General features: G+C 37.5%; 1 protein-coding gene across 6 annotated transcripts in view; it reads right to left on the bottom strand.

Moving 5' to 3' along the window:
• SMARCA2 (SWI/SNF related, matrix associated, actin dependent regulator of chromatin, subfamily a, member 2) overlaps positions 1–27,973 on the bottom strand; it is a 121,447-nt gene that overhangs the window by 21,880 nt on the left and 71,594 nt on the right. For 5 of the 6 annotated variants that reach the window (XM_042012966.1, XM_042012962.1, XM_042012965.1 and 2 more), the window contains 3 exons: positions 27,162–27,389; positions 23,164–23,241; positions 18,430–18,648 (listed from right to left, as the gene is read on the bottom strand). In XM_042012966.1, the coding sequence (XP_041868900.1) occupies positions 18,430–18,648; positions 23,164–23,241; positions 27,162–27,389 (525 nt within the window). Of the gene's footprint in view, positions 1–575; positions 684–18,429; positions 18,649–23,163; positions 23,242–27,161; positions 27,390–27,973 lie in introns of those variants that run through there. The other variant, XM_042012968.1, reaches the window with a different exon arrangement.

The raw sequence follows: 27,973 nt of genomic DNA on the forward strand, positions 1-27,973 counted from the left end.
CAATGTCTCTTCAAAAACGTTTTGTGAACAAAACCTGATGCATAACACAAAATAAGCTGACATGTTTAAAAAACCAGTGGGATTTTGAAATCTGTTTCCTATGCATCCTCCGATGTGCAAATCCACAGACAAACACAAAAGCAGAATCCTGAGAGACAGCCTGAAACTAGGCCTTAATAATCAAAAGACAATTTACATCATGCTTCCACAGCATTCAGATATCTACTACGAAGGAGGCTCGAGATCTGATGAGTTAGGAAGAAAAGAGAAGGGAAAAAAAAATCTGCACACAAATTCATTAATATTCATCTGGCTAAAGCAGGACATGTGCTATAAACCACTGAGACTAATGAAGATTAAGAAAAGGAAATTTCTCTGCATATCTTGGAAGCTAGAAAAGCTAATACTAAATACAGCATGCAAGGCTGTCAACAGTTAATGTCATTGCTCTCCTCAAGCACTCAGTTGTACATTGAAACACGGAGAACACCGACTTTTGATGTGTTACACACCTACACATGCCTGTGATGTAGTTCTACTGAATCTTCAAGACGGCAATGAAAAAGGATATTTACCTTACCACTATCAGCAGGCCGGCTATCGGAAATCACAGTTAGTGGGGATAAAATTAACAAGCCAGCAAAGCAGCGAGCTGCTAGTCTCTTCATCAGCTGATCAGGAAAAAAAAGAGAGCTGGGGAAAGGCTATGTTTTCATATACAAGTAATTTTATTTTACTGAAAATTTAATACTGAAAGGATTGTGGATACTGAAATCTGCTGTTTCATTCTACCTACTACAAGGCCTGACGCCTTCCTCCTTCAGCTGGTTTTAATATTGACAACTACTTATCATATTTCTCCCCTTACTATTCTAGGCATTCGAATTAGATTTTTAGCTGGGCAGTTACGGATTCTTGTTATCATTATAACAATAATAGCACAATCAGACAGTTTCATGTATGATTTTAAAACTGAGACTGGTTGCATGCATTTTAAAGATGCATTCATTACAGAAAACATATTCCTATTCCTCCACAGTGAACAGATCAAGTTTTGGATACTGAAACCGATACAAAAATCTATTCTGATTTACAATAAATTAGAAAAAAATAAAAACAAACCAAGTCATCATTCTGTTAACTTTGGTAACATTTTGCTGTCCTTCAGAAAACTTCACTTAACTACAGCATATTTATATCTTTGCTCACTTGACAGATTTTCTACCACAAAAAAGAAATCACAGTGGTCCTGTCATCACAGAGTTTATTAACATCTCACTTTAGAATTCTGAATAAAATTCTTGCTTAGAGTAGGCAGCATTTTGGAAAATAAATATTACCAAAAAGAAAAGCTAGAAGTGAAAAGTTGGGGTTTTTTTAAATTTTACATATAGCAATGTAGTAAAGACAAATGATAAAAAAAAAGCCCAAGTAAACTAATGTATACTCTTGCACTCTTAAAATTAGTGACTAGCAGGTAGCAAATTAATTCTTAGCAAATTACAAATCTACCATCAAATGTTAAAATTTCTATTTAACCAGTAATATATCAATCAATTACTATATCAAACTTTCAAAATGTGTATGCATGAATGTAAACTCAGACATCCGTCTTTAAGACCTTAGTGACCCCACTCGAAAATCAGTCTGACAATACAAGCAGTATAAAAATGTTGCTACTGTGACTCTTAACATTAGTTCTCAAGGGACAAATATGTATTTTGTATATAAACAATAACATTTAGAACTAAACCTGTATGATTTATTCTGTCTCAAAAGATGGCTTAAAACTGTATCAAATAAATCAGTTATCAGCAGATAGATTAATGCTCTGTGCATATGATCCAAGCGTGTATTAGCAACAACATATTTATTAAGCTAATTTATCTGACTGAGCTCTTTGTTAGAAACGCTTACTATTCTAAGCCTTAAGTGCCACACTGAAGAGAATGCCCTTCCCAACCTTTACCAGTACGATAATGATACAAATCCCAGGCACAAATCTCCAGTTCCTGACAGATGATGGGCTGTGTGAGAGTGCAAAATAACACAGACATCTCCCATGCTCAAATGCCTCTGGATTAGTGAGATGAACAGCAAGAGAGTCAAGGAAATTGGTACACTAATAAAAATTGAACACTTTCCTTCCCTTAAGGAAACTGGACAAAATAGTGCCCAAAAAAAAGTCTGGACACCTCTTTTTTTTTGAAAGACTGCTGTAAGAACTCAATGTCAAATTTTGCAAGTTGTCAGGCATCTCATGAAAGGCAAATATGCCAGTGAAATATGAGGACCCTGTGTTAAGTTCTGTACTGACAAAATGTTCCTGCTTTTCTGACTCATATTGCTGTAACCTAGTCCATGTACACAAAACAATTTCATTTCTAAAGAGGTAAGAGCACACTTACCCATGGATTAAAGAAATCAAAACTGTCTTTCTCGAAAAAGAAGCTTCTACCTCCCAAGAACAAAAATGTGGTTTTCAGGAGGCAAGCAGAAGTTACTTCTGAGACAGTCTGCCTTCCTATTGCTGCTTGCAATTAGATTTTCACCTTTACTAAAGGAAAATAGCTGTTTTGAGGTGAAAGTATTCTTACGGAATATCGATACAACATTTATACATGAGCACCAAACAGAAACAAAGTAAGGATAAAATGTAAACTGTTTCTTTCCTCCATTTGAAGGACAGGACATTACAGATATATTCTTAACAACTTCTGTTGAGCACGACATAGCACTGAGACTCAATACCTTTTCAATTCAGAATCACAGATGCAAATAAGGACTAGGTACTAACAGCTCTGAGTTTTATTTCACAACTGTGTTCTGCAAGACAATAGCTGTGTAGGCCTTACACAGCTAATATGCCTTAAAATAATTTTACAGGAATAATGTAACTCAGGTGTGGTGACAGAATGATCAGTGGAGCTGCCCATCATAAAATCAGCTTTGGTGTCTAAGGCCTGTCTTGTTTAGATGGTAAAACATTGTATTACATAATTATTTTTCCTTTGATTGGAAGTAACTATAGTATGGTTATGAGAAAATTCAGATATAGTGAAAGCTTTTGGTACTACTCATAGTCTAAGAAACTGGACACACAAAGCAGAAGTGGTAGGGCGCCATGCAGTAAGTCTGCTTGATGCTGTTCAGATGAAACAGGACATGAACACAGGACATGCAAACTCTTCCTGTGTCCCTCTCCAATTTATATTGAGATGAACATTCAGAGAATTGCCACATCCCTTTAAACATGAATGCCCTGTGTCTCTCCAACTTGCAAAGTTGAAAGAAAGCTATTGTAACTAACATTATCATGTGAAGAAATACCCTAACATGCTAATTAAACTCAATGCTTCAATAGAAAGCGCATAAAACATAGGTGAACAGAAAAAACATACGACCTTGCCAACTCCCTGAACATAAATACTAACGCAATCACATAAAACTTCCAAAAGAATGAGCTTTTTTGAGAACAACAAATAACTTAACAGGGCCTTTTACTGACTACTGGCCAAAAGGCATTAAGTTTAAGGGCTGTTAAGTACTTAAAACCAAAAAACATGTCAGTAGTGCAGTAATGAACAACAGATGACTGCTTTGCAAAATGAAGTTCACATTTACCATACCAGAAGAGAAGAAAGAAAGAAAAGAACCCCATGGACAGCTAATAATAAACACTGAAAGCCTTAAAATGATACCTACCTACCCTTACCAATTTCTCTCTTCAACATGATCCTTCTTGGAATATCGTATTGATATCCAAGAGAAGTTCTCCTTGTTTTTGGGTTGTTTTTTTTTTTTTTTTTTTTTTTGTGCTGTCTTGCTCTATTTGAAATCCTACCATTCTTTATTTTACATTTGTTCTCAGATTAAATCTCACGACCAATGAAGACTTCAACTTTCCACACTGCAGTTCACATTCTTAAATAGATCTCTTCAAAATCCAGTTCTTTTGCTTATTTTTTTACCATTAACATTCCTGACATCTGAGACTGCTTCTAATTTCCCCATGCTGGAATTGTTTCTTGGCTCTCTAGAGCAAGTTTCCTTACACTGTACTTTTATCTTCCTATGCAACAACAGGGAGGTCAGTATACAAGATAAAGACTGCGAGGAAGAATGCCGTTAACACTTGACAATTAGATGAAACGCCTTAAGATACTCTATCAGTGCAATAATAAATACCTGAAAATAATTATAAAGATTGATGAAGAGTTATTTTAATTCCATTTCCTCTCCTTGTTCGATATTATTGCACTACAGATTTACCAGTCTAGTTTTTCTGGGACTAAACTAAAACACAATATAGACCAGAATCTGTCAAAGGCAAAGAATTAGTGACTACATCCAGTTCTAACTTGCTTTCATAAAAGTACTGTTTTTTCTAAAAACTCAAAATGCAATTATTGCAAAAACAAATCAACTTGTAATACATCTGGTCTTCTCAGATAGGCTGAACTTCCACCAAATACGGTAAATGTAATACGGTAAAAAAACTTCACCCATGTGTTCATCAATCAAGAGTCTGTGTCATCACATCATCGAAAACAGCATCTTTTTAAGAGGCAAGAGAAGACAGACTGTTTTCTGTTTTACATTTGAAAATTATTAATACTTGCTTAATTATTTGCACTGAAACTTCAGCTGCCTATATTTAGACATTAAGGAGAACAATAATGTAAATTATAGCTTTTTCCTACATTTTGATTTAAAGACTGGTGTCAAAATGACCTGATATAACCATGCAAGAGTATGAGTTATCTTTAAAGAGAAATGGTCTCAACCAAAGCAACATGCATAATATTAAAAAAAATAGGTATTGACTTAAAATATTAATAGGATCAAAGCTTTTATCTTCAGTGTTTTCTTTTGGGTCTGAGAAAATTGTTTCAGGTCAAATATCCTAATACTTAATCTTGATATAAGGTATCTTAATGCTAAAGCTTCATCTTCAGTATTATTATTATGTAAAGCATCATCCAGAGCCAGCACCAGTAAACTCTAAGTTATGACAAACCCCACTGACAAGCACATACAATTTTCTTTTGTTCCAAAGTGAAATCTTACTAATCTCGGTTAAAATAAACCCTGTAACTAGTCTCATTTGTCCCTTCCCCAAAAGGCAAACAGTGATTTTAAATGGAACTCCTCAAACTGATTTTGCACCAATGAGATTTTCAAAAACTTTGGGGAGAGAGAAATTGAAGAGCACAATTAACTACTCGTGATGCCAGCATCAACTGCTTGCCAGCTAAGTGAGCACCTTGAAAGTGCTCCATTAGAGAGAAGGAATTGAGTCATAGAAAGGAACAACTGTATCATGCTGACTATAAAGATACTTTGCTTAACCAATCAGAGCACTGAGAAAATACATACTGTGTCAAGTACCTGAATGTGGAACTACCAAAAAATCATCACTATTCTGTGGTCTATATTTACTCAGCCACACTCTGAGAAGATCTACAGGTCTGTAATTGTCAAGAGAGTTTTCAAAATGTCTTGCTAAGAAGACTTAATTTTAACAACCTCTTGACCAAGCCAAGCTCATCAAGGAGCAACAGAACGATGGGGGAGGAATTAAAAAAAATTCTATACCAGAAACTATTGATATCATCTTCTTACTCTTCATCACTGAACTGTTTAGTTGTGGTGGGGTTTTTTGTTTGTGTTTCCCAAATCTTCTTCCCTTCTGTTTTAGAAAACTAGATAAGCTGCTGAAGAATTCCCATCACTTAGAATAACAGCCTGTTTCCGAACACAGGGAAGAACGCTCTCCTTCAAGACTGGAGGACAATTTATAACAGACTTGTGAAATATTATGCAGGGAAATTGCCAGATGATAAAGAAACATATTCCAAAAGGGATCTTACAATAGCGTTTCTCAAGTACAAGGTATCCTGAGTATTTCAGATTGCCTTCCTATTGTTCAGAACCTTACAGCATATTGATAACACAAAGAATACGTATCGGTAACAGGCTGCTATTGGAACTAGTTGCAGGTATCTTTGGAGTATGATTAGAAGTAAAATTGAGAGACTGAACGAGATGTACTGGAAGACTGTAATGAAAAGACTGCAGGCACGTTTCCTGGCTTCGGATTCACAAGCAATCCATCTTGAAGTAAAATCTACCATGATAGAGATGCGTCATTTTTTCCCCTTTATCTTGTTCACTGTGTCAGAGACAAAGATGCTTGTTGCATAGACAAGATTCTGGAGCATTTAGTGACTGGTGTTCTTCAGTGAGAGGTGAGAATGGGAAAGATTTCTCCCTTTTTCAATTTTTATAAGCGTTTTTCTCCCTGTCTTATCGAGAATTCTGATTCAGGAAAGCCTACTACTGGAGTGTAGAGACGTCCGTATTGACAGAAGTATTGAGATAATTGGTACTAGAGTTATGCTTTTTCTTGAACAAATACATTACCTTCTCCAAAACAACGGGCAAAGAACATTAATTGTATGAGAAAATCACTTTTTCTGATGGGTACCAGGAGGAGGTGGGTGCCAGGGGGGTTGTGATGGGGATTACTTTTCTCATTTTTTCTTAAATTCCTTTAAAATAATAAGCTTGGAATTTAGTCAACACTAAACATGTTTCTGTCCCAGAACAGATGTTCCTTATTTCCCTGGAATCTCAGAGTTTAGAAGAAAAATAGTATCAAGGTTGTAATAGCTTAGCTTGTACTGAGGGTTTTGCTTCCTGAACTTCCTTCTTTGGCCTAAAATAAATCTTTTACTGGAGGGATACATTGTTCTGTTGTTCTTCTGAGATAACTTTTTAATTTCATTTTTAATGATTTGCTAAAATAGTTGATGAATTAATTTAAAGCTTATGAACAAAGTTTAATTTACTAGTATTTCTGTTAACACCTACATTCCATTCAGGCGCACAGACAAATGTCACAGACAAGGAGGAAATATGCTGCAATGAGGTAATGGAAATACTCATCAATAACAACCAGACCCAAAACCAGTAAGAAAAAGGAATTCAACATTCCAAGGATTTATCATCTCCCACTATAGCTAAGATGTTGTTTATTTTACAAGGGAGATCATGCATACAAAACCAATCAGAAACACATCTGACCACTAATAAATAGTTACATAGGGTGGGTTCTTTTCCAAGTTCTGAGACAAGTATTTACAGTTGCATTTTACCTTGTATTTTGCAAAATATTGTTACTGCTGCAGGTTTCAGGGTAATTCTAAACCATGTTAATTTATCTTTTTTCCCTTGACATTTACCTTTTTATAGACAAGACATTCTTCTGTGGTGGAAAAAGTAGGAAATTTTTACTTTGTAATGTCACCCACTGGCAGACTAGCAGTGTGGATGATGTTTTGCAGCTCATAATGCTAAAAACTAAAAATAGACTTCTTCTGTTTGATTTTATTCCTTATGAAAAAATTCCTAAAATTCAATCTAAGAATGGGAATTAATGGATTTTTAAAAATTATTTTTGAAAAAATTTCCAGACGTTCAGCCCTTCTTCATTCAAAAAACTGTCTCCCTTATCTTCTAAGACCCTACTAATTAAATGAGAAAAATACCTGGTATAAAGACAGGGTTTATACCCTCATCAGACCAGCTCTTTGCAAAGAAACTGCAGTCTTGGCTCTTTCCAGGACATTTGCTTCCACTGAACATTGCAAACATTTGCAGCAACAGGCATCTTCTCTATGGTAAAAATAAAATTGACAATTCTAAGCACTGGAAAAAGATAAGAAGACATTACCAACTCTTGTTCTGCAACATACTCAACAGCAGGATACCGTATCTTAGTAGAATGTTTCCCTATAAAGAACAAGATGCCTTTTCTTCCACTATGGAAGCAACATAGGTGACGACTAAAACACAAAGGGATGATTAGTTGATTTCCAGTGTGGAATCACTCGTTTTGAGATAAATCAGTAGTGTTAGAATAAGTGAACTATTTGTCTCTCAAGTAAACAGATATTCAGTGGTGCCTTCTAAATTACTCAGAAAAATAGTAGAAGTTTTCTCTTTTTGATTAACGGACTAACACAAGGCTTCTAATTTAAAGATGAGCATAAATTTTGTGCCCTGAAACCTAGTGCTCTTAATAATGTAACATGAGAAGCTTACAGTATAAAGCTTAAACTGGCATTTTTATGAATGTCGAAGTAAGCTCAGCTACTGCCAGTAGTCATACCATCAAGTATTTTTCTTCATATGTTCTTCTTCTCTCTTATATTTAAGTATATTCACATACTCTCAAGCAGTTACCTTTTCTTCCAAGTTCAAAATGTGGAACATAACTAAATGGGAGCAAAACTGAGAAAAAATCAAAACAAAACCAATAAAGTATGTTGCAAAAAATAAATATGGGAGAAGAAAAAAGTAACAGCTTTCAGAAACCATTGTAGTTTAATTATTTTTCAGTAGATGCTCACAGATCTCTTTTAACTACTTATTCACAGAAAACAGATTAAGGATTTTTCCAATAGCATGGGAAATTTAGTTTAAAGATCTATCATTATTAATGTAAGTACTCTGAGGCAATTAAGAATAGAAAGCACACAGTGCTAAGAGAGCATGAGATGACAGAAATATATGGCAAGACGTTAGAATACTCACTTCCTGTGCCAGCAGAGGAAAAAAAATTGCTTATAGAAATAGACTGTATTTAAATAATAAACAGCAGAAGGTAGCCCTTTATGACAGTTCCAACATAGTTTTTTAGTAACTTAGAAGAATTTGGAGGAAGACTGCATAGAACAAAAATAAGTCAAACTTTGGAAAACTTGCTGAGAAAAGCTAAATTATATGTATCTTTCACGTATTTTATACTAAAACAGTATGTTGTGATGCTAACTTTGAGCAGCGATGCAGTGAGTTCTGTGTCTTCAGGATGCTTCTAAAGGTGCAGTTATCTGACTGTGCCAGGAGTCACAGTAGACCTGATCCTTTAATATGCATATTACAACCTAAAAATAAAAATCTAACACGACTAGAATCTGTCTAGAAGGCTTTTTTGTTCTTCTGGGATAAGATGCAATGCAAATCACAGTCTGATGAGCAAAAACTATTACCTAAGCAAACACTAACCAAACAGTACAAGGATTCCTGAAAAGCCAATGACTTACGAGAACATGAAGCTTCTCAACAAAATAATGTATAGTATAGTATAGTATAGTACAGTATAGGTGCATATACAAAAAACTAAAGTAAGGCTGTAAACAGCAAGAAAGTTCTTGGTTCTGCATTAGAAACCCAGCTAAAAATGTCAGATGCAACTGAAAAGAATACATAATGAATATACATGGCACCATGATTTGTAACTTGCTAAACATGCCAATTTCAGAGTACGAAACAAAATTACATGGTTGTGGATACTGGAAAGTTTTTGTAGGATTTTTTTTAAGGTTAAAATTTTACTGCTAGAACAAGGAAGTACACTATTGTACTCATCAAGCAGTGTACTTCAGGATGACTCAGGAATCTAACTGCCAGTCACGACATGCCTAAGCTTTGGCTGAATAGCTTTTGAGAAATTCAGTCTGAAACTTCCTTGGTTTTCCATATCTGTTAAGTTAGTACTTCCATACTTATTTATATACAAGAAGAGACAAGTTGCTATCATTTAAGTTGCTATACAAAGTAGTTGCTATAGAAGAAGCAGAGCTCTGCATACATACACCAGTCCATCAGAAGAATTACTTTTGCCTGCATGCGTACTGCATGAAAAACATCAGCATAAAGACTTCCATCACCTGCTCAGGTCTGCCTTCAGACGACGGCCTTTTACAATAAAGGTCTCTCAATTTGCCTCTGATGACAAGGCAAAATATTAAATGGCTCCCTTTTCACAGAGTGAATAAATACTTTGGCCACAATATACACTTGGAAAGGTATGAGTAACTTACCCATGTTGCAAACGCGAATCAACATATGAAAATGTATTGTGTTTATTCAAATACTGATTGTTGACAGAAGGTTAGCTACTGCATATCACCTATCACTGTTACTGTAAGTCATGTCAGAAAACATAACAATGCAGTGGACCCAAATATTAAAATGTTTGCTGCTTTTAGTTTCACTGTCATATGCCCCCAACAACAATAATGCTTTAGACTTTTAATGCAGACTTCTGTTCTTGTGGGTTCTGTGAATAGTTGTTTTTGTTTCAGGTTTAGAGTCATAGAATATTCTGAGCTGGAAGAGACCCACAAGGACCATCAAGTCAACTCCTGGCCTTGCACAGGAGCACTGAAGAGTCACACCATGTGCCTGTGAGCATTGTCCAAATGCTTCTTGAACTTTGTCAGGCTTGGTGAGCACTTCCCTGAGGAGCCTGTTCTAGTGCCCAGCCACCCTCTGGGTGAAGAACCTTTTCCTGATACCCAACCTAAACCTCGCCTGACACAACTTCAGGCCATTCCCTCGGGTCCTGTCACTGGTCTCCACAGAGAAGAGATCAGTGCCTGCCCCTGCTCTTCCTCTCATGAGGAAGCGTAACTGCAGTGAGGTCTCCCTTCTGTCTCCTCCAAGCAGTTGATCTGAATTTTGACCCTCCACATAAAGAGTACTGGCATCTTAACCACAGGGCCTAATTCTTCTCATGAAAAATTTTGCACTTGGAACAGTACTGATACAACAAAACCTGAAACCCAGATTTTAAACTCACAGCTTCCAGGCTATGTAAACTTGGTATACATAAGGTATATATAGACATACATATGGTCAGAGGATATATCTATTTCAAAGAAAATGAAGTTTATTTTAGCCTAATACTAACAGTATTCCCCACATTTTTAAAAAGTAAGTACTTACATGGCATTACTATTTAATGTTTTCTAGAGCAGAACAGATGTACAATTCCACTTGAAGTTATGTTAATATGTGTTACGGTACTTTACATGTAACACCGTATAGTCAAAATCACAGACTAAAAATAAAAAGAATCCTACGAAAGTATGGCACTGTTTTACTGATAACTAGTCCTCATAAACAGCTGTTCAGATTTCCTGACTTGAAGTCTTTCTCACAAAAAAACCCTATTCATCAAATACTAAAAATTTCTTTATGGAGAATAATCCTGAAATATTGAAGAAGCATTTCAAAGTACTTTTTCAGTTTCCAAAATTAACACTCTCAATCCTGATTCCACATTCTGAGAAAAGACAAAAGAATTTCTGAGAAATTACCCAGTGTAAATCAGGCTCTTTCCTTTATAAACTAACAAAGCCATCCTGCCAAAATAGCGAACGAAAGCTATCAGATAGATGCATTAAAATTCCCTCTCATCCATGAAAAACCAAGAAAACACCCTTTCTGCTTCACTAGTTTTAATTCACTGCAATGTGAAAGCACCCTTTTTCCCCTTTTCTTAAGTAGATTCTGAATTGAATTTCATGAGAAGGACATGAAAGATATATTCTGTAAGTATACAGAATATAAAAATGGCTTGGTTCAATGAGGCCTTGAAGTCATGTCCAACTTTCTAACCTTTCAAAAAGCAGCTTCCACATGCATAAAACTGATCAGCCTAACATTGAACATCTGAAAATAGTACCTGGGGCACTTTGATGATCACTGGTCACAAAACAGACAACACCCTAGGATGGTGGACTTTTTGATCTTCCAGTAACAGACTTTTGAATGTGACTTGTTTTCCTGTACAGCTTAACAACTGGATCTGCAATTCAATACTACAGAGCAGGGTTTAGGTCAGAATGCAATTTTCTCCAAATGTCCTGCGCAAATACTCACTCACTTGATTGTTAAACAGGTTTAGCAGCAACTCAGGAAACTTTGCAATTGTAACCAAAAATGTTACAGAATAGAAATGAAGAGAGAAAACCAGGGGTACATATATGAACTATGCTGATAAACTATTCACTGACTAAAAACTTCTTTTTTTTCCTCCTTCTAAGAATTTCAGCCTCCAATATAGACTAAAACAGTTACAGACTGTAATGCTGATTTTATAGACAGGTATTCTGTACCTAATGAAGAATACTTGAAGTAGTAAGGCCTGAAGAACAGGCCCTGTGACAAAGCTGACCTCTAGACGAATCTTCCAACCAAATGTTCTATGTATCCACTAATTAGTGAAGTATTATTAGCAATATGACATAGGTATTTATCTTCCCACATTTAGAAACTGGACAAGGCCATATATGGCCTTGTTTGGGGGCGGAGGATCAAAGACAACTTCCTTGGTTCCTCCTTAAGTCCTGGCCAGGCTTTGGGAGAAACCCAATAGGAGAATAAAACCAGATGTTCCTGCATTAGAAGTAATGGTAGCTTGCTTATTATAAAAGCTGGGCTACTCTCACAGCAAAGTTGGAAGCCTCGCTGCCTGCAAAGGCAGACGCACCACATGATTTCTCAGTTACTGGGCACGGTTCTCCAGTCCTTCGCTGTGACACCTTCCCCCAGCCGCTACGTGGATATGGATGAAGGGTGAAGTACGGTAACTGTAATCTTTCATAATCACTCCAGGGATGTTTTTGTAGTAATGACTATGTCATTGCTTAGCTTATCCTTTTGTGATTCTTTGCAGTTTTGCATTACAGTAAGTTACACTATTCGTTAAGTTGATGTCTGTCTCTGACCCTATCCATCAGCAAAACAATACTGTAAAATCAAATTCCACCATCCCAGTTTACAAAAAATATGTCTTAAAATACCTTCCTAGTATTGATTCTGAAGTTAAATACATAGAAGTGAAGCTCTCTCAGAAAACACAAACCTACTTGAAACAAGCTGATCCACTTTATTATCTCTGCTATCGAAAGCTGTTAACAGACTATTAGAGAGTGTGTAAAATCAAAAAGTTACTTAAAGTTCCCGTTGAACAGGAAATAGTTGAAAACACATCCAAAAATTTCCCTGCTAGGCAGTTTGATTTATTATACAACACGACTTTAGTAAACATAAATAAAATTTATGTCATGACTATGTTACATAAACAATATTCACCAGATATTCTGTATGAGTGAAAGCCAGCACTGTGTGTCTTTAAGTAAGATTGACTAATTACAAACCAAATGCATGAATTTCACTCACAATTTCTAGATCAGCAAAACAAGCATGACTTTGCATGTCTGCATGACATAAATGACACACTGCTGATTTTGTATTCAGCTATGAGTACAGATAATTCAGATATATACCTCAGATAATTTTGTACCCTGGCCAACATATAAAGCTATTTCAAATTAACAGGCACAACTAGGGACTAAAATTTTATTTATGTCACCTAGCCAGCAATTAAATTGCATGAGAAGCTGAAACCAGATGCAACTGTCTTAAGGGTCTTTTACCTACTCAAACAAATCCTCTGTTTCTGGAAGCCTGTCTTAGGCAATCAAGTTCTTAGTAGATGACCCCTCTCAAAAATAATATGCCATGGGAACCAGCGAAGTATTTTGCAGTTCTGTTAGAAGCAGTGCGGGGACAGAATCTGCTAGAGCATGAAATCCTTCCAGAATATAAATGCTTTGTAGGATCAGGAAGCAAACTCCTCCTTCCAGATTTTTTTTTTTTAAAGGAAATATGGTTGTCATGCCAACAGTTGGAGAACAGCAGGCTGCAGCGACAGCTAGTGATGAAGCCTGTTTCTGTCTTAAGAGTTTTCCTGGGAGACTGTCAATGAATTACAGGCTGTTCTGAGCAGCAGCACACTCTCACTAAATACTGCCTAAGATTACAGGTTTGGCTTCTGTAATTATTTTGTCCCTTGCTTCCAAACTCAGGCACTTGACCTCCTAGTAAGAACGGAGCTGACATACTTGGTCAATGTACATGCATGCATACAGACCTTGAGGTGTACTGTCCTTGAGCTCCTGTTGGGATCTGCCACAGCCAGAACTACACTCTCCAGTGCTGCATGTATCAGCAGAGGGTTCAGGGTCTAACTGGAAAGGAGCCAGCACCCATTCCACAGTCAGAGCTGTGTCTGCTGAATGAGGCAAAACTCTTTGGAAAAGAAGAGATCTAGTCAACTCCCCAAGACATAAAAGACACAGCTCAGGACTACATACCAGTATTATGAAACCAACTTACTGATCAGAAATGCAAAGTTTTATTCAGAAAACCCCATGAGAAGATAGCTATAAAAGCTGTAACAGAAGCCACAGCAAGAGAAGAATGTGAGGGGCATCCCTTGCTGCTGGTAAATAAATCTCCTTCTTTTGTAATACCGCAATAAAAATAGACCCATGGTTTGGAAAATGGCATGACACAGAACACAGCTAAAAGGGCATCTTATGAATTAAAATATCACTCTTAATTCAGAACTTGTTGATTATTTTCAGTCAGTTCAACTGACATGAAGTGAAGTAGTTCACCGCATCCAAGTTAGCATGAAACAATTCACTGTTTTCATGTGCTATGTATGACACTATTATAGGTTACAGTGAGGAACCCACAAGATACAAGTGCCTTATAAAGTAGATAGAAGTTTATGCTTATAAACTATCTGCCACTTTTTTTTATGTTTATACAGTTAAGTATTCCCCTGAATATGTTGCACACCATTATTATGACATCTTCCAGAGATGTCATTACCAGAAAAACATATTCTCAAAGACAAAAAAGTGATGATGCTGAGAGGGCAATGGGTGTGACAACTCTGTTTCACACACATGGAAAATAAGATAATGAAAAAAACCTTAGAAAACTTTACTTACATTTCATTATCTACCCAATTCGGTAGTTTTATTCTAAACGTGCATAAGCAATGTTACATTATAAATGTAATTCTACTGAAGAGACTGAAAAGTATTAGTAGTTCTTATGCTTCCATTTGTTTCATCACACCCTCAAGTGCACCTGAAAGCATGTTAAGCTATGTATACAGTAAAGTTATATAGTGATTGCAATGCACTGTGAAGCAGTCTGACTTAAGGCAACTTAGCTAATTTGAAAACATGCTTAATCACTCAAGAGAGAAGGGAGAATAATTTCTCTCAACAGAGTAACAAGCCATGGTGAAAAAGGGGTAGTGTATGTACCATCTTGCCTAGCAAGGTTTCTAACTTGGCCTCTGTACTGGTTTGGCCAAATTTAGAAATATATCCTCTGAGAGAAGGCACAACCACCCCTCCCCCACCAGGTTCGGGAAAAAATAAATTTTCCTCGAAGGAAAGTGAAGAAGACAAAACTATTTATTTAACAAACACACGGGAAAGGAAAATAATGTTAAATGGTAAAATCTTTCACTGTGGAGGAAAAACCTGGGAAAGTGTCAGAGTCCTCCCTTTGGTCTCCTCGGAGCTGGGGCTTGGCCCAGGGCCAGGCCCTCTGTGCCCGGTGGAAAGTCCTCCCGATGTGCTCTGATGTTACAGCAATCAAGCAGTCCAGTAGAAAAGGGAGAACATCCGAAATTCCAGAGAAGGAAAAATTCAACTCACAGTCTCTCTCCAGAGAGCAAAGCAGCTGAACCACTGGCCAAAAAAACTGTCCTGGGCGCAGCAAGCCGGGTGCTTCCTCCCTCCCCTGCCGCAGTGGGGAAAACCAATTGCTATCTGTGTGTGACCTTGAACAAGCTGCAAACTGCTTTGCAGAAGTTTTGCCCAGTTTTTTCCTTCCCCCTCTCAGGCTCAGTTTAGAGGCATAGAAAGGCACAGGAATTAATTTCTGGGCATAGGCAGCGATATGGGATACACATCATAAGGTCACCCCAAGACAGCCTCACAAAACAGTCTCAGAAGCAAACAACGGAAACAATTACTACCAAGCATACAGGGACCAGCTCAGAAATCGTTTTCAGTGTAGAACTGTATAGCTTTTTATCAAATTGTGAAAAGTACATTTTATAGTGCTGGCTTTCGCAGATGTGTTGTACATTGCAATGTTGGCCTTGTGGGAGTGGTTCTGTTGTTAAGTGCATTTTAATATTGGTTCTGTGGGAGTGGTTTTGTTGTTATGAGGGGAGGGGGCTGAGTGTTGACTTTCACTGGGGATTGGAGCTATTTTTAACACGAAGGTTGCACTGAGATAGGAGGATTGTTGTAATTGGATAACATCTAACCAATGAGGGAATGGAAACCTCTTGAATGCATAGAACAGTAACAACTACCCTCCACGAAGACAACTACACATGCTCTAAAAAGGCAGGATGGGGGAGGAGCCATGTTAATTAGTTCAAGATGGTTTTAATATGAAAAATGCTTTATAACTATGTAATTAGCTGATGCAATACCCAGGGGCATATAAGGGGGGGTTGCTACTGTTGAGGGTGTGCTATGCAGCCAGTGCTGTTTTGCCTTGTTGACCTTGTCTCCTATTAAATCTTTCAAAATTTGATTAAAGAGTGAGTTCTATTTCTCATAAAGCAGTCCAGCACTTCAGTGTTTTTAGTGTCTTTAGAAAGACAGAATAGAAGGTATGCCTACTAAATCTCAAAAGAACATGAAGGTGACCTGAAGTTCACTCAAGGACAGGCTAAAAATTCAGAGTAATTTTGGTGAAAAAAACTTGGAAATTATTCAACAAGGGCATATGCTAAATCCTCTTAGGAAGGAAAGATCAACTATATGGAACATGATTTTGAAAAGCTAGCAAGGAAGCAGAGCCACAGAAAAAGATTAAGGTCTTATACTGGATCAAAAATTTAACATGAGTCAATACCTTCCATGTTAAAAAATTAATTACTGGACTGTGAGGTGTAAGTAGCATGGAAGTTATGCAAACGAACTCCTTATTCAAATGACACTGGATCTGGAATTCTGATGTCTAGCTTTTGATCAAACTTGTAGAAAGATGTCAGTCACATGTAGAACAACTAGGGGAAATCAGTGAAAACAATCAAGAGATCTAGAAAACAGGAACTAGGGGAAAATATTGCATAAGCAGTCATTATTAACCCTATGAATTTACTCAACTGGGAGACAATTCCTCTATGACACAAAGAAATGTTAAAAAAAAGAGAGGTATCAGGCTGTTCTGCATGAGCAGAGTACTTAGGATGATGTAGTAAGTGTAAAATCCAACAGGAAAAGTGGAATAAAATACAATGAAAAGCCAAACAGTTAAAAACTGTGGACTTCTAAGTTCACTGCTCAGGAATGCCTAGAAGAGGTCAGATCCTGAACTATTATAAATGACGCAGGACTGGGTGATTCTGCCTGGAGTATGACAGGGACCAGGTGATTTCTTTTAGGCCTGCTATTTTTGACAATAATGCACTCAAAACAAATATTACAGCCAACTCAAGACACAAAACATGAAAGCCAAAGCTAACTTCTATGCTGCCATAGCCAGAGTGTTCCATCATTAAAAGAAGTAGCTTAAAATGACCCTGAGTAGATGTACACTATACTGCAAGCACTTCCACTGTAGGATAGGTAAATGTTCAAGAATCCAGACAGGAATTTATGTTTCTAGATCTTTCTTCTCCACTGACTACTTGAAAACGTCAAGTATAAAACCCCTGTAGTTTCATGGACTTGCATAAATTTACAGCTGGTGTATAATTCAAGCCTCTTCTCCCCTAAGCAACACATCTGGATTAGCTCTTAGTACAGTATTGCACAATGCAGTCTCACAAACATCCCATTTGAAACTAAGTAGGTAAGATTTTTACCTATCTTTAGCAAATTATACACAAAACCTACACTTTATATTCTTGTTGGTATTGTCTGTAATTATTCTACAACAAAACTTTGCCAAACCATGTAAATTAGTTTTGCACTTACAATACTTTCTTTTTAAGTTTTGGAAATCATACTATTATCAAATTTCTGAAAAGCCTTTCCAACAATCATTCCTCACCTCTTCACCATGCTATTGCTACCACACTGAAAAGACACGTGCGCTATTATTAATTGAATGTGTATTTCAAAGAACAGCAAGAGACAAAATCCCACATTTGGTATAAGTTAAGTATAAAATCTTCGCTTTCAGGTCCTAAATTCTTAAATCATTTATCAAATGTTTTGATCTCAGTGGAGCCAATCAATGCTCAAGCCTTGGAAATTAAATAGCCTGAGAGAAAGAAAACTTAAGTGAAAAATTCTGAATCCTTAAAAGGATTAAACACAGGTATTTAAAAATATAATAAGCTTCTGCAGCACAGAATGTTTCAATACGCATTGAGTAATAGTTTTCATGAACATTAAAGAATTCTTCATGTATCTGAAAGCCAACACTTACAAAAGTACTTAAAGATGTAAGACCCATGGAAATAAGAATAGTTCCAGTAGAATGCTATCATAGTCCTGATTCGGCATTTAGTAACACTGATTTAAGTTTCTGCAGTGCAGTTCAAAATGTATCTTTAACACAGCAGCAGAAGCTGGATAATGAGGAAATGTTAGGCCTCTCGTGCTCTCCTTGGTGCAGTCTCCAAAATGAAAAGAAAAACCCACCACAAATGAATAAGCTTCAAGTGTAAAAAACAACCAACCAAAAAGTTTCAAGTGTAAAATAAACCAACCAAAAGGTACAACCTACCCGCAGCCACTGTTTCTCTGTGAGAGCATCACTGTAGTCCACATCCCTGCGTTGACGGGATCCTCTTCCAAATATTTTCTCTTCCTCTTCTTCACATGTAAGCCTTTCAACTTCAGCATCATCCTTAATAATCCAGGATGGTAATTCATCCTCCTCCATCAGGCGGGGTTTACGTTTAGGATTTCTGGCATCCTCCCTGCGACGATCCATGTCCATGCGCTGCAATGGCAATTTGCAAAGGATAAAAAAGTTTTAAAGGCATGTATTAAGTGAACTATGTCAATGCCTACCTACCTAACTACGCTTGAAACTTTAAACAAAGTCGTTCACAGGTATCTCCCTTTCATAATACTCCTAAATACTTCTAAAATGCTACTGTAAAAAGAAGAAGCTACACTCAATTGTTCATTTTCAGTCATATTCACTACTACATAACTAGCTTTCACTGAAGGAACCATAGTTCCTTCAACAACACACAGACAAGTGACACAAAGCAGATCACAAGAACACTACTGTCCCCATAAGGTTTTACTACTATGTAACTAAAAAGAGTAACTGAAAATACGCGTGTTTTGTGAGCCTGGATAACAGAAGAAAATTTAAAAGTTGGTGTAAGAAACAAAGAATCAAAGCAGCATTAATAAATTCAGAGAAAAGCTTGTTCACACAGAGCCAGAAAGCAAGCCAACATGGTTGAATCCCTGAATTTTTCTGATCTTCCTGCTGTACTAGACAAAAATCAAAACACAAAAACATCAGATAAATTAGGTAAAGTGTTAAGAACATTAGAAGATAATGTTAAGACTTTCAGCTGAAATTTAAATAATTATTCAAGTGTGGTGAACAATTAACTCAGATGTGGATACAGACGATACATTCTCACAATCTACTGTAGACTCATCAGTGAGCTGTTTTATAATCCTCCCGGGGAAGCATCCATCTCTATAAACTATATGCTGACCTGGCTTCCTATGGTCCCAGGAATTGCATCTGCATTTTCTTAAGTACCCAAATCAGGTAATATGAATAGGCATTTCAAACATGCCTTTTGAAGAGTCATATAATACTTAACACTCAGTAGTAAGCTGCTAAGCAGAGAAAACAAACAGATGGCCACCGACATTTCATTTTTGTATTTGAAAAAAATTATGTAAATAGACAGGCATCAGAACTGTCTATAGCATTTTAAGAGGCTACTGCTTTGGCCACTAAACCTTCATAAAAAATCGTTCTCAATTGTGTGCAAATGTCTCCCTTGTGTACATGATGCTGCAGTTAACACACAATGCCAACTAGATATATCATCATTTTACAACCTTAGCCAAAACACAGACATGCATGAATTCAGAGGTATTATCTCTCCAGAGGGACAGCTCAAACCCAGCCAAATTTAAAAACTGAGGCTTAGTGACGGCACCATTGAATATGCTGAATATTCTCTCATCTTGGCAGTTTTCAAACACAAGCGTTTCTAAAATACTACCTGAGGGAGAGCACCTTACAACTTGTCTTCATCATCTTGCCTTGTGCACTACCTGATTTCTAAACTCGGTGAAAAGCAGAGAGCAAGATGTATGTCTTCAGTCTGTAGGTCCAGTTACATTCATGAAGCAACTATAAATACATGTGGGTATTCCCTATTCCCCATTACTGCAGACAATAGTGAATGGGCTGTGCAGCCTGTGGTTTTATATAGCAGACTTCCATATTTCACCTTTTAATGAACAACTCATTCAATTTGAATTAATTTCAAAAAGTGTCTCATTCAAGCCAGACATGCAGTTTGGTTTACTGCTAACATGACAATCAGAAAGCTGCACCAAGAGACAGCTCCAATGGGATAAATGAAATAAATTTCTCTATTATTTAGTACAGAACTTGAATGAAGTCAGAGACATCATATTTTAATGACATTAAGTACATGAAGCCAATGCTGAAACTTTGTATTTTTTCCCTGATGAACATGATTCTTTGTCTAAAACAAAGACTGAACACTAAGACAGTATATTATAATAGCTGTTTGCTGATATAAAAGTGCTTGGGAAGGAAAATTAAAGACAATATCAGTTAATCTGAGATTAGTCAGAGATAAAAACTGACTTTGTTTTCTAAGGATACTACTCAAACCATATTTACATCTGACTACTAGACTTGCTTTTCAGATTTTTCCTTTATAAGAAACAGTTTACAAAAATTAAAACCAATTTTTATATTAACATTTTAAATTATTTCTTAGCCATTAATATTTAACTACACTCTTTCTGTCTTATAATTTTCAAACCCCCTGCTTTCAAAGCATGTAGTTTTGCCTCTTCAAACTTTTACTACCTACTACCAACTCCTTACTTTCCCTTAAAAACTTCCATGTAGGTTAATATGAAACACATAAATTTAGCCCACATAGCTTCATAAATGACTTGGATGCAGGACTTGAAGGGATACTAAGCAAGTATCAGACAATAAAAAATTGGGCAGAGCTGGTGACTCCCTCAAAAGCAAGGAGGGACTGCAGAGAGACCTCAACAAATGAGAGGACCGGGCCATCACCAACCGTATGAACCATATGAAGTTCAAAAAGGAAGAGAGAGATTCTGCTTCTGGGACAGGGAGCCCTGGATGTAAAGGCAGATGGAGGAATGAGATGTGCAGAAAGGGACCTGCGGGTCCTGGTCAATGGCAATTTGAACCCGAGTCAGCAGTGCCTGGCAGCCAGGAGGGCCACCTGTGTCCTGGGGGCATCAGGCACAGCATCACCAGCCGGGTAAGGGAGGGGATTGTCCCGCTCTGCTCTGCTCTGGGGCAGCCTCACCTCCAGTGCTGGGGCAGTTTTGGGTGCCACAGGATAAGAGAGATATAAAGCTATTGGAGAGTGTCCAAAGGAGGGCCACGAGGATGGTGAAGGGTCTGGAGGGGAAGCTGTAGGAGGAGCAGCTGAGGGCACTTGGTCTGTTCAGCCTGGAGCAGCCTGAGGACAGACCTCACTGCAGTTACAGCTTCCCTGTGAGGGAAAGAGCAGGGGCAGACTCTGATCTCTTCTCTATGGTGACAGTGACAGGACCTGAGGGAATGGCCTGAAGCTTTGTAAGGGGAGGTTTAGGCTGGGTATCAGGAAAAGGTTCTTCCCCCAGAGGGTGGCTGGGCACTAGAAGAGGTTTCCCATGGCAGTGGTCACAGCACCAGCCTGGCAGAGTTCAAGAAGTGTTTGCACAGTGCACTCAGGCACATGGTGTGACTCTTGGGAATGTCCTGTGCAGAGCCAGGTGGAATCGACCCTTGTGGTTCCCTTCTAACTCACCATATTCTGTGAAAACTGTCTTCACTCTAGGCTCCCCAACTGTTTTACAATCTGTTTTATAGCTCTCAAACTTAGTACTAAAAGTTGAAGCAAACAGGCATAAGTTCACCAGCTACTTTCAACTATGGATTAGTTCTTTCCTTCTGGGTTTGAAGGAGAAATCAGAGGCTCTTTTCCAGCAGCAAACCCACTTCCACAGAACTCAGGGTATGTTCAGTCAGTAACTCAGATGAATTTTTTTTTTTCTGATCAAATGGCTACCTCTTGTCATGTAAATGTCATGTAAATCTCCTTACACCCAAATCACTGATGGAAAGTTTAAAAAGACAGGTGTCTGTAAGCACTCACTTTCTGTGCAACTTGGCTTTAGTGGTATCAGTTCTGAGCTAAGACTTAATGAAGCTTAGCACAAAAGCACTAAACTGGCAAGTCAGCAATGGCAAAGTAACAGTCGTATGGGGTAATATGGCCTTTTCCAACAGTGTACCCAAACAATTGTCACGTGAAAAGGACTGCTGCACACTTGTGTAACAGCAAATTTTTACAGATGAATCCTTGAGCAGAAGACAATGAGGGACTAAAAACCTGTATTGGTTACACAGGTTTTGCTGTGGTCCTATCAGCAGTTGTTTCTGTGGACACCACCTTATACACTTCCATTTATGCACATACAAGTGTCTCTCTTGTTCCATCTTGCAGAACAAAGCAGCCTCTGTAGAGGGCATGGTGCTTTACCTTCAGTACTTAAGTACTGCCCTGTACTGGTGTCAGTGAAACCCAGAGGTCCTCTAGCAATCCTCAGATTGTACAAACAATAAAAGGCAAGAGCAATACCTACAAAGACATTTGAGTAATTATTCCATCAGTGCTGCAGTAGCATAGACAAAAAAGGAAGTACTAATAAAAAGGAGTGGCTCACATTTGAACCACTACCTCTATTTTGGTAACTGTTCAACAGTTGTAGCAGCAGACACGCAGCTAACTGGATTCTTGACAACACCATCAACAATATCCCAGTTAACTCACCAAGAAAACAGCATTGTTAGTCTACTAATTTACTGCCTTGTTAAGGTTCTGTAGTTGTCCTTGCCATTATTGAAGGCCGAAAGTAGGAAGAAATGTTGAATAGTAAACATATGCTGCAGAATTAGCAAGCCAAACTGTGACTAACATTTTTGCACTCTAAATTTCTCAGGTTGTGTGAAATTCTTCCTCCAGACTGTCAACTGTTCCACTGACAGCAAGCATTTCTGAAGTCTTTCTGTCATTTGAGCAACTCTGTATTTAAGCAGACTACACTTCTTTCCTCAGATGAACAATGCAACTAAATAAAACCTGTTTCTCCAGTAAAGTTTTGAAAAACTTGAGTGACAAAAAGATTATGGTCTTTGTTAAAAACACTAGAGAAGATAATTTATTTATGATTATACCATCCTTACCATAAAGAGATCAAATTCCTCCTCACGTCGAGCAATCATCTGATTCAGAGTCTCATCATCAGGAACTTCATCTTCTTCCTGGTTAGAAAGACGGATAAAATTATTAGAAAGTACTCAACATGCACCTAGAAGTAACAGCCTCTATCAGCTCAGAGCTCCACTGACCCTCTCTCGCTGACAACATATGTGAAGCACTTAAAACTGAAATGAAAACTTTTGGAGTGTTTAGCTATTCAGAAGTAACAAAATAACATACTAAGAGTGACAAATGAGACTTATTACCACCTTCAAAATTCAAGAATGAGGAAATGAGCAAATACACAACCAGGAAATTTTGGGTTGTGGTTTTCCTGGGTCAGAAGCACACTTAGTGCTTTGGTTAAAATGGATGTGTTTCTGTTCTGCTATTCTACAGTACTCCTTCAGAAATACCATTCTACATTTTGAGGTCTTTCCCATCAAAGCCAGGGGAATGAAAAATTTCTGATTAAATGAAAACAATGAAACATGTTTTTATACTGGAAAATAACCCTGCTGAATCACTTTCTCTTGACCATTTTTTGCTTACGAACTCAGATGTGAACATTTTACTGCAGACAAAATGGATTATTTCACAAAAACAGAAACAGACACTAGAAAAACAATTTAGAACTGTCGTGTTCAATGGAAAACGTTAAACCTGAAACAGTTATGACACCCATTTTAAAACAAAGCCCTCAGTGTTCACTCTTCCTCCCTGAATTATTCTGAAACCACAGGAAACAGGTTATTCTACACGTGGTTTTCTGAACCTATATTACAGTATACTACAGACCTGTAATTCTTGCCAAAAACTCATGTTTTGAACCCAGCTTAATGAGAGTACAGAATGCTGCATGCAGCATCTGAAAAGCTAATATCCTGTAGCTTTTTTTTCAGAAATAAGAAGTCATTTATATATCCACATATCTTATCTTCCCTCCAGTGTCAGGATTTCTACACCTCAGAAAAAAACCCAAAACAGTTTTCATTAATGCTATTCTCAAGGAACGCCTTTGTACCTTGATCAGCATATAATTTAAATTGTAACATGAACCAGGCAACTGGGAAAGTGATTACGAGAGCTAGGTCTTCTCACTTCTAGTCACTGCTCCTTCAGTGTTCACAAAAAGGAAATCACGTGGTTACACACACAAAGAAAAAAAGATTCTTTTATAAATGTGACCATCATGAAAGTTCCACATACTTCCTTATTATCTCAGAGTAACTTTTGACCTAAAAAAAAAAAAGTGATCCCACAGTAGAAGCTGTAATAACAGTGTCCACATTATCAGCAGTTATGCTGAATAATCCTGTTGCCAAGCAGGTAGGCTTGGTAGAAAAAAAATTATGGATAAACTCAAGCGCAAACAAAAAATTACTTTATGAACAAGTTACTTATAATCAGTTGTTGTACACTGCTATTATTCTAAAGAATCTTTCTAAATACACAGAAACTACCTCTCTGCTTTATCTAGTACTGCTAAAAGAAAAAACAGATCAAAAAGAAGAAAGAAGAAAGAAAAATAACTGAAATTTAAAAAAAGCTACTAAGAAAGTATGAACAGAACATAGTACTCTACATAAAAGTGTGAGAAGTTTGAAGCATGCTTAGCATGGGAATATTTAACTAGATGTTCAGTAAACAGTATCTTTGTTAGATGTGCTACTCCACATTTGCAAGTCAAATGTGTGTCAATATTGTTAATAATTTAACTTTTAATTGAGAGATTTCTTTTTTTCCCGTCAATCTCCCGTTTGATACTGAGTGCTGCTGCAATGAAGGAGCAAGGGTGACCAGCGAAGGATGGTGCAAATTCAATTCCTCTTAGTACTCAAGAGTTTGAGTGTTTGGGCAGAGTTTTGCATAGTCCTTGTTCACAAAGAAGCATTACTTTGAAAGCTTCAGCTACAAGTCATTCTGCAGCATCTTAAATGCTGTAAAGACTGATACTGGGCTATGGAAAAGAAACTTTTTTAAAATCTGCTTTCTTTGGAGACCAAGTATATTTGAACAACACACAAGAAACAACTTGTTCTTAAGTCATCTACAAAATAAGGCATGTCGCAGAGGCCTGAGCTACAGCCCTGACTTCTGAAACACTGTCAGATAAATGCTTTGGAAACAAATGCACACCTAATTTAAAAAAAATTCATAGGACTACTGAAAATGTCTGCTGGTTTCAAGTTTATCTATCTACTCGTATAGGTAGTGTGGGTTGCTTTAGAACTACAGGTTTACCTAATGAAAAGTGGTACATATGTATATCATCAAATTTCTGCATTAACACCACAAATAAAAGACAATCACTGATAAAAATGCTTGCCACTCTTCTTTAATTTCTATGAAAAATACTAAAACAATACAAAATTTCATCTTACTCATGCTTTATTCCTTAACCATCTGCTTAATGCCCAAGGACATTTTGTCTGTAAGATGGACCCGGGGGGCAGGGCCGGAGCCACAGGACCTGGGTGCAGGTCGGTTCAATGGATGGGGGCCAACGCCTCGGGGGCTCTCGGGCTCGGTGGGGTGCGGAAGGGAGTGCGCCGGGAGCGCTGTGCTGCTCTTTGGGTTTCTTTTGTTGCCACTAGCTGGAAAAATGTTCTGTTGTTTTTTTTCTCTTCCCTTCCCTTGCCTTCCCTTCCCTCCTCGCCAGTCCAGGGAGCCTGTGGGGTGGCCCTGGCTGGTCTGAGCCCGTGTGTTTGTTCCCTCTCTGGGCATTTGTTGTATTTTGAGGGGTTTTTTCCTGTTCTACCCTGTTTTGTTTGGTGTTAATGAACAGTTTGGGGTTTTTTCTCCACTTTCACTTGTTGTTACTGATCTGTCCCACTGACGGACAAAGAGGGGAGGCCCTTTTCCCTTTAGAGGAGGTGCTCATTCCAGAGCGCTTCCTCCTAAAATTTTGTCTCCAAAACTGAGACATTTTCTATATTCACAATGCAGAGTTTACACAAAAGGATTAATGACTGAAGAACTAAACTCCTCGATCTTTGAAACTTTACTTCATGTAATGAAGGATGCCAGTGAAACACAGGCTATAGAATCTTCTATCAGTGTGCACCTTATTCAGACATATAAGGCACACTAAAGAGGCAAAATCACTCTCAAAACCTTTGTCTTTAACCAGTACAGGGTATTTTCAAGGTAGGAAAAAGTCAGTGCTGAACAAGAATTTCAGTGTGTGTGTAACATCAGTGTAACTGATAGATTCATTTAATGTCTCCCAAATATGGCTTTCATCCAAATACTGAATTTTGTTCCAATTAAGAGAAGAGTTTTGCAGTGACAGGTGAAAGAATAGGTTCATCATTCCACACTCACAGTTCCACAAAAGAACACAATGAAAAGACAGGCACTCAATGACTCTATAACCTCACTTACCACTATTGTAAGGAAAGACTTGACAGCTGTTTTTAAACAGCTAGTTATTTCTCAAAGAGGAAGTGGTGATGAGAAGCTCAGGCTGGACACAGCACCAGAAAGAAACAGTTACTTTCTGGCTTGTCCTAAGCCCAAGGCACATCAAAGCAGATCTTAACTCTTAACTAGGTTCCAAAAGAAGCACAATAATCATGTCCTTCAAGACTGAAACTAGGTAGTACTAGCTGCTCAGCATGTCTGAAAATCAAACTGCCTAGTTTAACATATATATTGGACTTAGGAGCTGGTCTGTAATCTGTTCTGGAAAAACTTTGTTTGAATGCAATTGTTTGCCAAAATGGGTTTTAAGTTACAATTCAATGCCTAATTCTACACTAAGATTTAATCATAACCATGACATCATAACCACTAGGTTACAGCCTATTACTGTGATCATAAAAGAAGAAAAAAATTAAGTTATTTTTCTGACTGGATGGTAAGAATTATAATGACATTTCTAATTTCAAGAGTTATGACAATCTTTGTAAATGACGAATAAAAGAAGAGTCAGTACTTCCTGAAACTCTCTTTTAGCAATTATTTCTAACTCCCTTACCTCATTTTCTTCTTCGTGCTCCAGTATAGCTTGTAGGAACGCTCTCCGTTCATGGCTTGAAGATTTCTGATCAAACATTCCTGCCTGAATAACTTTTTGATCTACATTCAGCTTATACTTTGCTGCAGCAAGTATCTTCTCTTCCACACTGTTCACAGTGCACAGTCGCAGGACTCTAACTTCATTCTGCTGACCAATTCGGTGAGCTCTATCCTGGGCCTGCAAGTCCTATTAGGCAAAGAACACAGAGAATAACTTAACAGAGAGAGTGAACACAGATATTCAAACTCTTCTTAGTCTTGCTTCCCTAACTTTACATGTTGCTATTGAGTATGATGTGATTTGCATATACTTGCACAACAGCTGAAAACACCACGTAGTTACGTACTTTCTCACAAAAAGAAAAAAAAAGGTGGCAAAGACGTAATTCAGTTACCTCTTCTGGCTTTTTCAAACAAGCCAAAGTGGTACGATATCCTCTTTTCCTGGTGATCTGTATTTACTACTAACCACCAGAGTAAGATCAGTGCCTCAGACCAAGACTACTGCACTCACACGGTCACCGAATTTTGTGAGACAGGTAGCATTCAGCATAGCCTTTACTAAAGTATTGCAAACTATCTACCAAAGACTAGGGAGCTGGTTATTGTATCCTAACGGTTAAAGAATGAGTCCAGTTATACAAATGAAGCAGGTTTATAACACTCCTAGCACAGAGGATACCCCGAGACTCACATAAAATATATATGCAGGCACAGAACTAGCTAACCAATTAAAACCAAAACATTTCCTCATTGTGGCAGTTTGCCTCA

Source organism: Corvus kubaryi, unplaced genomic scaffold (genome assembly GCF_017639235.1).
Source record: "Corvus kubaryi isolate FWS band 111438036 unplaced genomic scaffold, C.kubaryi_AGA036_p1.0 split1-37296, whole genome shotgun sequence".
NCBI lineage: Eukaryota > Metazoa > Chordata > Aves > Passeriformes > Corvidae > Corvus > Corvus kubaryi.